Genomic DNA, 13,483 nt, shown 5'->3' with positions numbered 1-13,483 from the left:
CCTGCTTACCTCCAGTTCACTTCATAGAGCACAAGAAGTACCTTAAAAAGTAAAGAGATGCCGCGCGGTCGACTCTGGTCCACGCGAAGCTGCACGAAGTCACGTTTGGATTTGAGCTGGAAGCACAGCCTCTCAGTCTCTCTCTCTCTCTCTCTCTCTCTCTCTCTCTCTCTCTCTCTCTCTCTCCCTCTCTCTGTCTCTCTCTCTCTCTCTCTCTCTCTGTCTCTCTCTCGCTCTCTCTCTCTCTGTCTCTGTCTCTCTCTCTCTCTCTCTCTCTCTCTCTCTCTCTCTCTCTCTCTCTCTCTCTCTCTCTCAGCCAAATGATCAACGGAGAAATCCTCCCGCTGTCCTTTAAAAAAAAAAACGAACGACCACACCAGCACCACAGAGCACACTGCCTTCAGCTATGATTAGTTGCACCAGCATAGCAGAGAGACAGACCAATAGTCCGAGACCATCCTCCTCACCAAAAAGCCATTTTAACTGGACATCGTGATGCTATGTTCAGACAGCAGGCAAACCACTCACATCTTCTTCACTCACACTAACTGTCACTATCAGGTTTAAACGTGACCAGATTTAAATGTTTGGTTTCTGCAGGATTTTGATTTGTTGTGATTGCTGCAACAACTCGAGGTGCCGCACCAGACCCAGATCCTTGTTCTCACTTTCACGGCTTCATGAGTTCTGCAGTTCGTCCAGAGAAGGAGTTCTGAAACTTTCTTACTCATTTCCTGCAATATGAAACAAAACGGATTTGCCGAGCGGGTTCGGCACGGCCCGGGTGGGGGTGCAGGGCGCAACTCTGCAGGCAGAAGAGCCACAGGGACTCTTTGGAATGTTGCGTTCTGTGTTACGACCCCGTCACTTTCCACACTTCCTCTGCGAAGTGAAAAACAAACCGATAAAGTCTCCGTCTTATCCGCACAGCGACCACAGAATTGTGTTTCCTCTCCTTCTCTCAGTTTAAAGTTAATGTTACGTTTACACTGAACTCAAATGTGAACTTCACGCTAAGCTCTGCCGCTGCAACATGGCACAAGTAACTCTGACAAATACTCTGAGGAAGTTCCGCTCTCATGCAACTCGTTAAATAAACTAGTAGAACTACTTTTCTTACTTATCCAGGGACGCATCTCTTCTCCCCGTCCTTCAGCCTCATTCCGTCCCCCCAGCGCTCCCATTCCACTCTCCTGGCATCTCCACCTTCTCTGCAATTAACGTCCCCCTGACATCCTCCTCCATCTACTTCACTTTGACCTCTTAGTAATATGTACCCTTAACCCCTTCCCCCACAAACACACACACACACAAACACACACACACACACGCACACACACGCAAATACACACACACCTAACTGATGCTAACACTCTTGGTGGAGAAAGACGACAATCCCTGCAGCAATATGTCCACATGTGGAATGTAAAATACTGACATTGTACAATTGATGACACGGTGTGAAGTCCCACACTCATGTTGTTTTTGATGTTGTTGACGTTGCTTTCGTTGTGCACCAAGTGTTCGTTGTTCTGCTTATTCTGGGATGGATGAGTTTGCAGGTGGAGTTAAAAACTCCGATCGTGTGACAGACTGCTACTGATGAGTCCTTTTTATAGAAAAGACAAAAAGATGCGGTGTGAAAAGACTGAAAAGCAAGAGATGAAGTGAAAAAGCTGTTTTCTTTTCAATGATTATTCTTTGATGTCATTATTAAGTTGCATCTGATTTTCTTGGTAAGTGAATGTCTATCTGTGTTGATGCTTTACTGTGAGAAAAATGGCTGTTTATGCACTTTCAGACCATCGTCGGTGCAGTGGTAGCTTGTGCTCAAACGTCACCCAAGGTCCGGGTTCCAGTTCACGTTCGGTTCAGCTCATTGGTCCTTCCAACGATCACATGTCGCATTTTAAATTAACTCAAAAGTGACAGTTTATCTGATGAGGCTCCAGCTCAGCGGCGTGTGTGTGTGTGCTAGCTTTTAAACACACATCATGTCGTTAAGCAATTCCCTCAAAAACTGCTCTTTTAACCAGCTGATATCGAAACAACTTATTAAACACAATCATAACAAAGGGTTATATGTAATTACTTTTGCAATATAATTAGTTCCAACTGAATTTGAGACTGTTCTGTTGTAGCCGTTGAGCGGTTCATATTTTTACAAACAGGATTAGAAGCTCTCGTAGATTTAAGGTGTTAAAGCTGTGAAAGACGATACTTGTCGATACTTATGAGGGAAATGTTGTTTCTCCACAGAAACACGACCAATTACTCCAACAAATATATACGGTTACTAACTTTCAGCCGTTTCTAAGACTTCCACCCTAACGAGTAATAAACCAATTAGATAAATATCGATGCGTGAACTGAACTGAATGTGATGGAACCTGCTTCCTGCTTCCACACTTGCTTGGGCTGTATCACTTTCTACGCTGAGCAGTTGCTCGTCCTCCTGATCTGGGTCAATCAAAAAACAAAAGACAAAAAAACAACACCCACTTCCTGATCTTAGATCAGGGCTCATCTGCGATATATAGATCTGCCATATATTAATCTCAGTGTTGTGACAGAATATTGCTTGTGATGGAAGATAAGCCTTCGAACATACAAGAAGGCATCAAGACATCAAGTAACACAATAAAAAGATCACAAAATCGAAACCAAAAAAAAAGAGATTCATACAACTTTTCATACCTCATCACTGCTTTGTGCCAGAGTAAGGGAGGGGGGGGGGGGGTGGTCAGTCTCAAGCACAGAACTCCACCAGTGGTCGGCTCAACATGGACGCAGCAGTTTGCTCGATGTCTGAACAGAAGCTGGAGGAGTTTCCGTCGGAGCGGTTTAGTTCCTAGCTCCTGGCCAAAGTCTCCACGTCCCTGAAATGAAAGTCCCGCTCACACGTGCACGAGTGTTTCAGCAGCGAAACCTTCACCTTCAGTTAAACGTTCACTTCCTGTGACGAAGCAAATCACAGCGTGGCTCCGACTTCGGTGAAACTCGCTCCACGTTCGCGTGCGTGTGACTTGGACCTAGATTTAAAAATAAAAACAACAACAAAAAAAAAACTGTCAAGATGTAAAATCGTAGAATCAAATTGGTGACAATGCTTAAATGATCTGTTCAGGTTGTAATGACAATGTTGTGGCTCTAGAAAAAAAAAAATCAGTTTGCAAACGAAAGCACTTACTTTGTTATATCTATAAGGAACTGGTCGCATGAAATATGAAGCCATGCTTTGAGTATTTATCATCAGCTGGAAGATATTTATTCCTTCTCTACGTGTGTTCCGCCCTGACAAACCCCGGAGAGGCCTGAAGCTCTGTCAGGACTGGAGTTAAGTACATTGGGTCGTTTGGCCAAATGAATAATGGATCATGAATAATGCAAGCTCAAATTACAAAACCCTCCACAAGGCCAAGAAGAGCGCTGCTCCCCAAACGGCTCGAGGAGCGATTCTCCTCCTCGAGCCTTCAAATCCCCTCAAGTGCAAACACGCAGTTGTATTTGTGACCCTTGTACTTTAATACAGGCCAGGAAATTGTGCCTTTAAAAAGAAAAGTCCAGGACCCCGAGTCCCGGACGACCATTCCCATGATGACAATGTCCTCTCTTTGTTTATACGTGTTGCTCCCAGCAGCTCCCCCACCCCCCCCCACCCACCCCCACAGTGACCTATGCAGTAAGCACACGACTCGGCCCCAATTCGCCAAATCTGAGAGACGTCATGTGAGGCCCCTGCACGAGCAGACGGCTACTTCCTGCTTGCGAAGCAGCCGTGATTTTATTGGCACAGCACAGTGTTGAATGTAAAGCTGAGTGAGATGTGGTCTGAGAGTTTGACGGTGTTTTAATGATGATGCTGGTCATGGGTTTGTATCGGGCACAGTTGTTGTTTGTCTTGATTTCTGTGACAAATCATTCATGGCACAATCAGAGAATGGCATCTCAATGGCTCAAAGCTGTTTGTGTTTGTGGCTATGTGACATTCATTTTCAGCATTATAAAGTTATTTGATATCAGTTTGTCTACTTGCTTTTTTGTCCAGAGAACGAAATGAACGTTATTGTACGAGGTTCGAGTTTCACTGTAAATGAACATGGACGAACTTACATAGTTTCAACAGCTTCATCTGTTTATCTCATTTATTAATATTAGTTTTGTTTCTCTTCGGTGCATCTGGAGGATTTTTCCTCTGATAAAATCGAAACATGTCACATGAACGTTTACGACAAATGTTAAACGCTGCATCACATTGATTTTAATGTATTTCACTGTTTTCAAGCTGCACGATTTAACCCTTTGATCCTGTAAGAAGAGTTTTAGAAAAAGAACAAACTACATAATCATTTACTGTTCAAACATAAAGTGAGATGTTGTCAGGAGGAGATTCAGGAGGAGAGAAGTCGCCACATGAACAAAGGTGAATCTTTAGTTTGTAGTTTAGTTACACACCATAGAAACATTCATGTTCAGCTTCACACACGCTCCCACAGTCCGACTCCAGCCCTTCACGCATGACCTCTCACACCTGAGGTGACTCCAGTGGCCCAACATCTGTCGGGTTTGGTTAAATGTGCAATTAGAAGAAGAGAATACAAGTGTCGGTCATGATTAGAGTTCAGCGTCAGCGCCGACAGAACGACCAGGAAGAGGCTGAATCCTCACACACGGTTTCCTTTGTGGTGGATGTGGGGTCACGACTCTGTTTCTAATGGAACCAGTAGATCCTGTGTTACTGACACCAGTGATCCCACAGCCGTGACACGTCAGCTGGTTCCTCCTTAGATCTCCTTTATTAAAATCTGAATTAAACAGATTACCCACGATGCACTTCTGCTAAATTTGGAAACAAACTACTGAATTATTACGAACTCGGAGACTCGAGAGAGAGAGGCAATGTCAAATTTGTTTTAGGGTTTGTTGGGGAGGAGGTGATGTAACAATCAGCAGCTTTGCTCTCGACCAATCAGAAGCCCCCTCGCTGCCCAGCCCCCCCCCACCCCCTCTACCAAAACACAGGAGGACACAGCTGGTACAGAGCAGACATGTCGCAGACTGACATGATAGGGAGTGTGTGCGTGTGCGTGCGTGATAGTGTGTGTGTGTGAGAGTGTGTGCGTGTGTGTGTATGTGCATGTGTGCGTGTGCGTGCGTGTGTGTGCATGTGTGTGTGTGTGTGTGTATGTGTGTGCATGTGCATGTGTGTGTGTGTGAGATTGACAGAGCAGGACATCCATTACAGATTTTTCCCCTCAACTAAAGGAAAGTGCTTCCAGCGAGCTGCTAAAATAGAACCGTGTGTTTTCATGACGCTCACGTTGGCGGCGTGAGGATTGTTTATAATTTTTATAAAGTTCTTAGAGACACACACACACACACACATGTCTGATTCAATAACAATTTTAATTTAATAACATGTTAATGATAAGATCATATGAACGGATTTTATAATATGTTGGAATTATCATGTGAGTTCTGAGATCCTGGTAAAACACAACCAGGACCTTCGAGGCCTTAAGGAGTCACATCTAGAGGAGAGGAGACGAATCTATACATCACATCTAGAGGAGAGGAGACGAATCTATACATCACATCTAGAGGAGACGAATCTATACATCACATCTAGAGGAGATGAATCTATACATCACATCTAGAGGAGATGAATCTTCATACATCACATCTAGAGGAGATGAATCTATACATCACATCTAGAGGAGACAAATCTATACATCACATCTAGAGGAGATGAATCTATATACATCACATCTAGAGGAGAGGAGATGAATCTACATACATCACATCTAGAGGAGACGAATCTATACATCACATCTAGAGGAGATGAATCTATACATCACATCTAGAGGAGAGGAGACAAATCTATACATCACATCTAGAGGAGATGAATCTATATACATCACATCTAGAGGAGAGGAGATGAATCTACATACATCACATCTAGAGGAGATGAATCTATATACATCACATCTAGAGGAGAGGAGATGAATCTACATACATCACATCTAGAGGAGATGAATCTATATACATCACATCTAGAGGAGAGGAGATGAATCTATACATCACATCTAGAGGAGATGAATCTATACATCACATCTAGAGGAGATGAATCTATACATCACATCTAGAGGAGACGAATCTATACATCACATCTAGAGGAGACGAATCTATACATCACATCTAGAGGAGATGAATCTATACATCACATCTAGAGGAGATGAATCTATATACATCACATCTAGAGGAGATGAATCTATACATCACATCTAGAGGAGATGAATCTATACATCACATCTAGAGGAGAGGAGACGAATCTATACATCACATCTAGAGGAGATGAATCTATACATCACATCTAGAGGAGATGAATCTATATACATCACATCTAGAGGAGATGAATCTATACATCACATCTAGAGGAGATGAATCTTCATACATCACATCTAGAGGAGATGAATCTATACATCACATCTAGAGGAGATGAATCTATATACATCACATCTAGAGGAGAGGAGACGAATCTATACATCACATCTAGAGGAGATGAATCTATACATGACATCTAGAGGAGAGGAGATGAATCTATACATCACATCTAGAGGAGATGAATCTATACATCACATCTAGAGGAGATGAATCTTCATACATCACATCTAGAGGAGATGAATCTATACATCACATCTAGAGGAGACAAATCTATACATCACATCTAGAGGAGAGGAGACGAATCTACATGCATCACATCTAGAGGAGAGGAGACGAATATATACATCACATCTAGAGGAGATGAATCTTCATACATCACATCTAGAGGAGATGAATCTTCATACATCACATCTAGAGGAGAGGAGACGAATCTATACATCACATCTAGAGGAGAGGAGACGAATCTATACATCACATCTAGAGGAGATGAATCTATACATCACATCTAGAGGAGAGGAGACGAATCTATACATCACATCTAGAGGAGAGGAGACGAATCTATACATCACATCTAGAGGAGACGAATCTATACATCACATCTAGAGGAGATGAATCTATACATCACATCTAGAGGAGATGAATCTTCATACATCACATCTAGAGGAGATGAATCTATACATCACATCTAGAGGAGACAAATCTATACATCACATCTAGAGGAGAGGAGACGAATCTACATGCATCACATCTAGAGGAGAGGAGACGAATATATACATCACATCTAGAGGAGATGAATCTTCATACATCACATCTAGAGGAGATGAATCTTCATACATCACATCTAGAGGAGAGGAGACGAATCTATACATCACATCTAGAGGAGAGGAGACGAATCTATACATCACATCTAGAGGAGATGAATCTTCATACATCACATCTAGAGGAGATGAATCTATACATCACATCTAGAGGAGATGAGACGAATCTTCATACATCACATCTAGAGGAGATGAATCTATACATCACATCTAGAGGAGATGAATCTTCATACATCACATCTAGAGGAGATGAATCTACATACATCACATCTAGAGGAGAGGAGACGAATCTATACATCACATCTAGAGGAGATGAATCTATACATCACATCTAGAGGAGACGAATCTATACATCACATCTAGAGGAGAGGAGATGAATCTTCATACATCACATCTAGAGGAGACAAATCTACATACATCACATCTAGAGGAGAGGAGACGAATCTACATGCATCACATCTAGAGGAGAGGAGACGAATCTATACATCACATCTAGAGGAGATGAATCTATACATCACATCTAGAGGAGACGAATCTATACATCACATCTAGAGGAGATGAATCTATACATCACATCTAGAGGAGATGAATCTATACATCACATCTAGAGGAGATGAGACGAATCTATACATCACATCTAGAGGAGATGAATCTTCATACATCACATCTAGAGGAGACAAATCTACATACATCACATCTAGAGGAGATGAATCTATACATCCCATCTAGAGGAGAGGAGATGATTTCAGTATCTCAGCTGAGTCTCCTCCAGTCTTCCCTCCTGTGGCTCCACTTCACTTCTGTTTCTTTCTTAGATCCACTCGTGTTTTGCTCTTTGAGTATTTCGACTGTTTGATTTACTCAGTTTGAGTTTCCGTCTCTTCCTCCTGCAGCCGTACGTTGGTTTTGTGGTTTTAACAATGTTCCTTCACCAGCTTGTGTTCGCGTCCTCCCTTCTGGAACTGATCTGTGAGTTTGTGCAGATCAGAAATAAATCTGCATGTAATTCATTTCACTGTGGTTTGATGTGGAGACAGTTGGACCTCGGAGCAGGAATCAGCTCCACTGATGTTCTAGTCGATGAGAGCATTGCTCCAGCGACCTGCAGCAGCACCTTCGTGTCGATGTGGCCGCACCGTCTCGTGCACGTGTCTGGAAACGTTGGAATCTGCAGAACCTTCAGGTGCAGGAGTCTAAAAATGGATCCAGCGGTTTGAATGGTTTCATATTTCATGGTTCATTCATCCTTCACCACACACATGACTCCCCCGAAACACACGGCCCCCCCTCCTCCCCCCCCCGGATTCATTCATGCAGAGCGGTGTTATGTAAGAGAGCTGAACACACACATGTCCTCACATCAACTGCATGTGTCAGAGCAGGACACACACATGCAGAGAGAGAGAGAGACATGAGAGGGCGAGAGAGGTGGAGTAAAACCTGGAGAGAGGGAGAGAGGCTCAACCTCCTAAACCTGTGGAATGCACACACACACACACACACACACACACACACACACACACACACACACACACACACACACACACACACACACGTGCTCGGGGAGGAGGAGGAGGAGGAGGAGGTGCATGTTACAGGGCCACTGGCAGCATGATGGGATTTACAGGGAAGCAACAGAGGACGACTGTTACCAGAGGAGTTTGTTTTGCTTTGTCTCTGAACTTTGTCCTCGAGGACGACGTCGACAATGTCAAAGAGATTTAAATATTCTTATAATATCAGAGGAGGTGATAGAACAGCTCTTATGATAGTTATGAGAATATGTTGAGGAGTTTATTGTTTTTAAATCAATAAGATAAGATTATAAATGAGTAAAGAAATATAATGCAAACAGATGAACTATAAAAATAAATGTTCAATGATTACAAAAGATAAAGATAAACACTTTAATCAACACCCTTTAATCAACACATCAAGGAGTGATGTCTTGTTTCAGCTGCAGGCCTCGTGTCACTTTACGTCTGAGCCTCTGTGCTCGTCACAATTCAACTTACACTGAAATACTAAAATAAAAATTTGACTAAGAAAAAGTGCATTAAATATCAATAATAATCTGAAAACAATAAAGTTAGAGAATTAGAAACGATACACCAAATAATAAAGAATAAAGAAATATAAATACAAATACTTGAAATGAAATTGAAAGCCAGACTAAAGAGAAAATATTCTGTATTATGTATTAGTTTTGTTTGAATGTAATTTTGAATGTAAAGACTTTTTAATAAGTAAATTAAAGTTTTTGTGCAGAATAATCTTTATTATTCAGTATTTTATGCCTCAAACTTTAACTTTTGTTGACTGATCCCAACCTCGCAGCAGCTTCAGTGGTCCTACTACCCCCTCTACAGGACAAAGTGGTTACTACTCAGTCTAACCAGGTGTTAAAGGTTTAGTTACAGATGTTACAGATGTTTCAGTCTGTGTTGAACATCACCTCAATCATATTTTACAAGAAACTCTTGAGACGTTTATTACTGAACGTGTGAAAACACGGGAACAACAATCAGCCGTATCTGAGGTTCTCACGTGACATCACAAGTCAAGTCACAGGCTCAGTTACACACGTTGTGTATAAAGCACAGTACAAATACACATACTGCAGATACACAACAGTACAAAGCTCTACAATATTAACCTGCAAACACACACTGTGCAAAATATGCTGAGCATCAAACAAGAACTTAAAACCAAACAACCCCAGAAACCATCTTTGACAGAAACTTATTATAAGTTTACTTTGACTTTTTACTTTGTCCCGTCCACTAACAGAAGGAGGCAGGTTTTACAACACTGTACGATCAGCACATGGTGTCACCTGCGTCTTCATCGGTGTCACCTGCGTCTTCATCGGTGTCACCTGCGTCTTCATCGGTGTCACCTGCGTCTTCATCGGTGTCACCTGCGTCTTCATCGTTGTCACCTGCGTCTTCATCGGTGTCACCTGCGTCTTCATCGGTGTCACCTGCGTCTTCATCGGTGTCACCTGCGTCTTCATCGTTTTCCTCTGCCCTCACTTCCAGAACACACATCTGCAGCTGGTCCGAGCTTTCGAACACGTGGCAGGAAGTGATGTGTGTGAGTGAGTGCACGTTTCTTCTCCCCTCACTGGTCCCAGGACTCCTGCTCGGCGCTCAGCCTCTGGTTCAGTCCACAGAGCTGCAGCAGGAAGCCGTCGTTGGGTCCGATCTCTCTGTTCTGCCGCACCGTGGCCACAGCGGTGTGGACGTCCATGTTCTGGCGAAGCATCAGGAAGGCTATGACCAAGGTGGGCGAGCGGCTGTAGCCTTCCCTGCAGTGAACGTACACTTTGCCTGCAGAGGAAGAAAAAGCCAAATGCTCCTTAAATCACAACTCGTTGGGCCTCATGCAACAACACGTTCGTATTCTTCTCCTAAAGTCGTTCGTACGACGAGTTCTTCTCTGCTCTGTCGTCCTCTGACCTTTTCCATTGTTGTACGCCAGCGCCTTCCCGATGAAGTCTGCCGCCTCCTCGAAGTAAACGCTGAGGTCGAAGTGGTCGAAGTCGCTGGCCGGGATCCCGTGGTAGATGAAGCCGGTGCCGGCGTAGAACTCGGCGTTGGTGTTGACGTGCATGAAGGAGTTCCCCTCCGCCGCGTTCAGGATGTGGGTGATGCCCAGACGCTTCAGACGCATCACGTTCAACGCCACAGACCTGAAGTCAAATATAAATAATATTTATCTGCAGATAAGTTGGTATCAGCAGCAGGTTCCAAAAATCCATATCGGTCGGTCGTTAAAATGCTCGTTGGCTGTTTGGAGGTGATTCGTTCATTTCTGATGAATTCAGATGATTTGTTGACTTAGTGGATCCATAAGTTGTGAAAGTACATATATGTACCTTTTATTTATTGTATTATTTTGTTTCGTGATGCTTCACATGGTAATGGAGTGATTCATTATTCCATCTGTTACAACCTAAACCAGTGGTTAAACCAGTCTCCTGGTGTTTGAACGTTCACACCAGTGATGAGATCTGTGACCCAGTTAACTTTAAACCAGCTGAACACTAATTCAGTGTAAATTTAAAGTCTTTGTCTTTCTTCACTTCACTTCTCCTGTCGTACAGAAGAGAGACGATCGGCTGTGACCCTCTGGAATCGAACCACCGCTCGGCTCGTCATGCCTCTTAGATGTCGACGGCTAAAAATAGAGACGGAGCTAATTCTGAATGTAACTTCACGCCTCCACAAAGTGTCTGCAGGCGTTCAGGCAGCAGCGAGGACAGCAGGAGAGAAGAGGAGACGCCGCCTGTGGAGGCTGCTCCCTTCAGAGTCCAGGTGGGTTCAGGTCTTCAGGACCTGGCCTGCAGGACACCTCACATACTGTGTGTCAGCTGTAAGGAGCTGGGACTGAGTCAGGTCCTGTGGAAACATGAGTTCATCAACAGTAATCTGCCTCTTCAAGCTTCCACTGATCGGTCAGGAGCTGATGAGAATACGTTCCTGGTTCTGTTGTCCTGCGTCTGTCGTCTCATCTGAAGCTCAGTGATGTTAACACCAGCTTTTAAACTGCTCTGCTCCAGTTAGAGGTCTCCGAGCTCGGTTTGTTAACAAGAGGCCGAGACTCAACACACAGCAACACAACACATGCAGATACAGAAACACGCTGCTCATAAAGAAAACGACCGTCTGCAGAACAGAGCTGATCTAACATGTGAAGAAGAGGAGGATCCATGATGAAGAGTCTCTGAGCTGAGAGGACGTCTGTTCCCTGAGTCGTCCCAATAGAAGATTACTGAATGAATAATCTCCTATTGTTGCTGTTGATTGAATTGTAATTAAATATGAATTAGTATTGATTTAAAATGTGATTCACCTTTAATAGTTTAAATGTGACTTTTACATTAATATGAATTAATGACATTTCCATGAACAATTAACATATTTTTTTAGCTTTATTCCCTTTTTGCATGATTCTTTTTTAAGTGGTCATATTCAGCTTGTCATGTATAAATCAGTTTGATTTAAACCTTTTGTTTTAAACCTAATCCAATGTCCCAGATGATCAAACTCATGTATGATATGATTTCTATATTTCTCATCTTTCTTCATGTGGTTGGAAAACTTCTAAAGAATCACAGAAAGTTATGACACGTTGATCTAATGAAAACAGAATAAATCACAGAAGTTTATATTGTAAAGAAATGTCCCAGATTCCCTCTGATCCAGTTTAATATCGGATTATGAATCTGTGGATTGTTCATGTTGGATCAACAGACGCTTGTGACCTTTGAATAAAAGATGAAATCAGAGACTCACTCGTTACCGACGTAGATCCCGGGATGGACCGGGTGACAGTCGGTGCTGGGCCGGGTGAACAAGCCTCTGTCGTCCGTCAGCAGGTCGTTGAGCTGCTGGACAGAAACCTCGAAGCTCCCCGGCTCCTCCCGCTTCTTCATGAGGAGGAGGCCGCAGACAGGGAGCCGGAGCCGGGCGGCGAGGAGCGGGACGGGGCGGTCAGGTGTCGGGTTCCCCGGGCGGTGGATCCGCCTTCAGTGGCCTCCAGAGCGGATCTGAAGCCCCGGTGGACCCGTTACCCTCCGACAGGGCCGCTCCTAACTCTCAGGGGGGCCCGTGGTGCCCAGGGTTCATTTATAAAGCACCTTTCATACACAGATTCAAGACGCTGTGCAGAGGCAATGAAAACCCACACAGAGGTAAAGACAACTATTTAAAGTCTGAAGACACAGTTTAAAACTACTTTCAAGTTAAAAAGAGTAGTTTAAAGAAAAAAGGATGAATCTGTATAAAAAAGTCGGAGCAACCAGAAAAGAAGAAGACACCAGAATCGATTTAGCAGTTCTGGATCTTGATCAAAACAAACAACAGACAAAACATAAGTAGACTGTGCAAGAGATGCTTTTTATTGACATACAGACGTGTTTCAGTTGCTTTGCGTTGACGATGAGGAAATCAAATCTACAGGTGCTGCAGTTTGTCTTCAGTGGAGCTAAACAGTGATTCTCTGTGAGAAGAAGGAAGCTGTGGCCTCAGCTCCTCTCGTGTCTCTCAGCAGCTCGACGCTCGGTCGGCAGCTTGGTCTGTGGAGGACGAAGCTTCAGTAGAAACATCACGAGGAGGAGTTAGTCTGTGACCTCAGCGTGGACAGCTGGACACATCTGGGGACGAGTGGTCCTCGGGTCCGTCAGCAGACTGAATCCTCCCTGAACCTCTTCGACC

General features: G+C 43.6%; 1 protein-coding gene across 2 annotated transcripts; it reads right to left on the bottom strand.

The window, feature by feature from the left end:
• Nucleotides 1–10,063: 10,063 nt before the first annotated feature.
• dusp3b (dual specificity phosphatase 3b) lies at nt 10,064–12,933 on the bottom strand. 2 transcript variants are annotated; one of them, XR_004614671.1, is made up of 4 exons: nt 12,563–12,933; nt 10,724–10,956; nt 10,267–10,594; nt 10,064–10,119 (listed from the first exon to the last, which is right to left on the bottom strand). XR_004614671.1 is itself a non-coding variant. In XM_034592963.1 (3 exons), exons 1-3 carry the CDS (start codon nt 12,700–12,702, stop codon nt 10,386–10,388), a joined length of 582 nt encoding a protein of 193 aa, XP_034448854.1. In that variant the 5' UTR covers nt 12,703–12,932; the 3' UTR covers nt 10,126–10,385. The 2 variants fall into 2 exon arrangements, 1 of the variants encoding a protein (XP_034448854.1); XM_034592963.1 differs by lacking the exon at nt 10,064–10,119 and having other exon boundaries at nt 10,126–10,594; nt 12,563–12,932.
• Nucleotides 12,934–13,483: the final 550 nt, after the last annotated feature.

The sequence above is a fragment of the Hippoglossus hippoglossus genome, chromosome 8 (assembly GCF_009819705.1).
Source record: "Hippoglossus hippoglossus isolate fHipHip1 chromosome 8, fHipHip1.pri, whole genome shotgun sequence".
In the NCBI taxonomy this organism is placed as follows: Eukaryota; Metazoa; Chordata; class Actinopteri; order Pleuronectiformes; family Pleuronectidae; genus Hippoglossus; species Hippoglossus hippoglossus.
Note: the sequence above shows the minus strand (reverse complement) of the source record. Positions and strands in the feature narration are given on the sequence as shown.

Coding starts and splice junctions, on each gene's coding strand:
- dusp3b (XM_034592963.1), bottom strand. CDS start 12,702: ATGAAGAAGCGGGAGGAGCCGGGGAGCTTCGAGGTTTCTGTCCAGCAG. Junction 10,957..12,562: donor GGGATCTACGTCGGTAACGA/GTGAGTCTCTGA, acceptor ATTTGACTTCAG/GTCTGTGGCGTTGAACGTGA. Junction 10,595..10,723: donor GGCGTACAACAATGGAAAAG/GTCAGAGGACGA, acceptor CTTCCTCTGCAG/GCAAAGTGTACGTTCACTGC.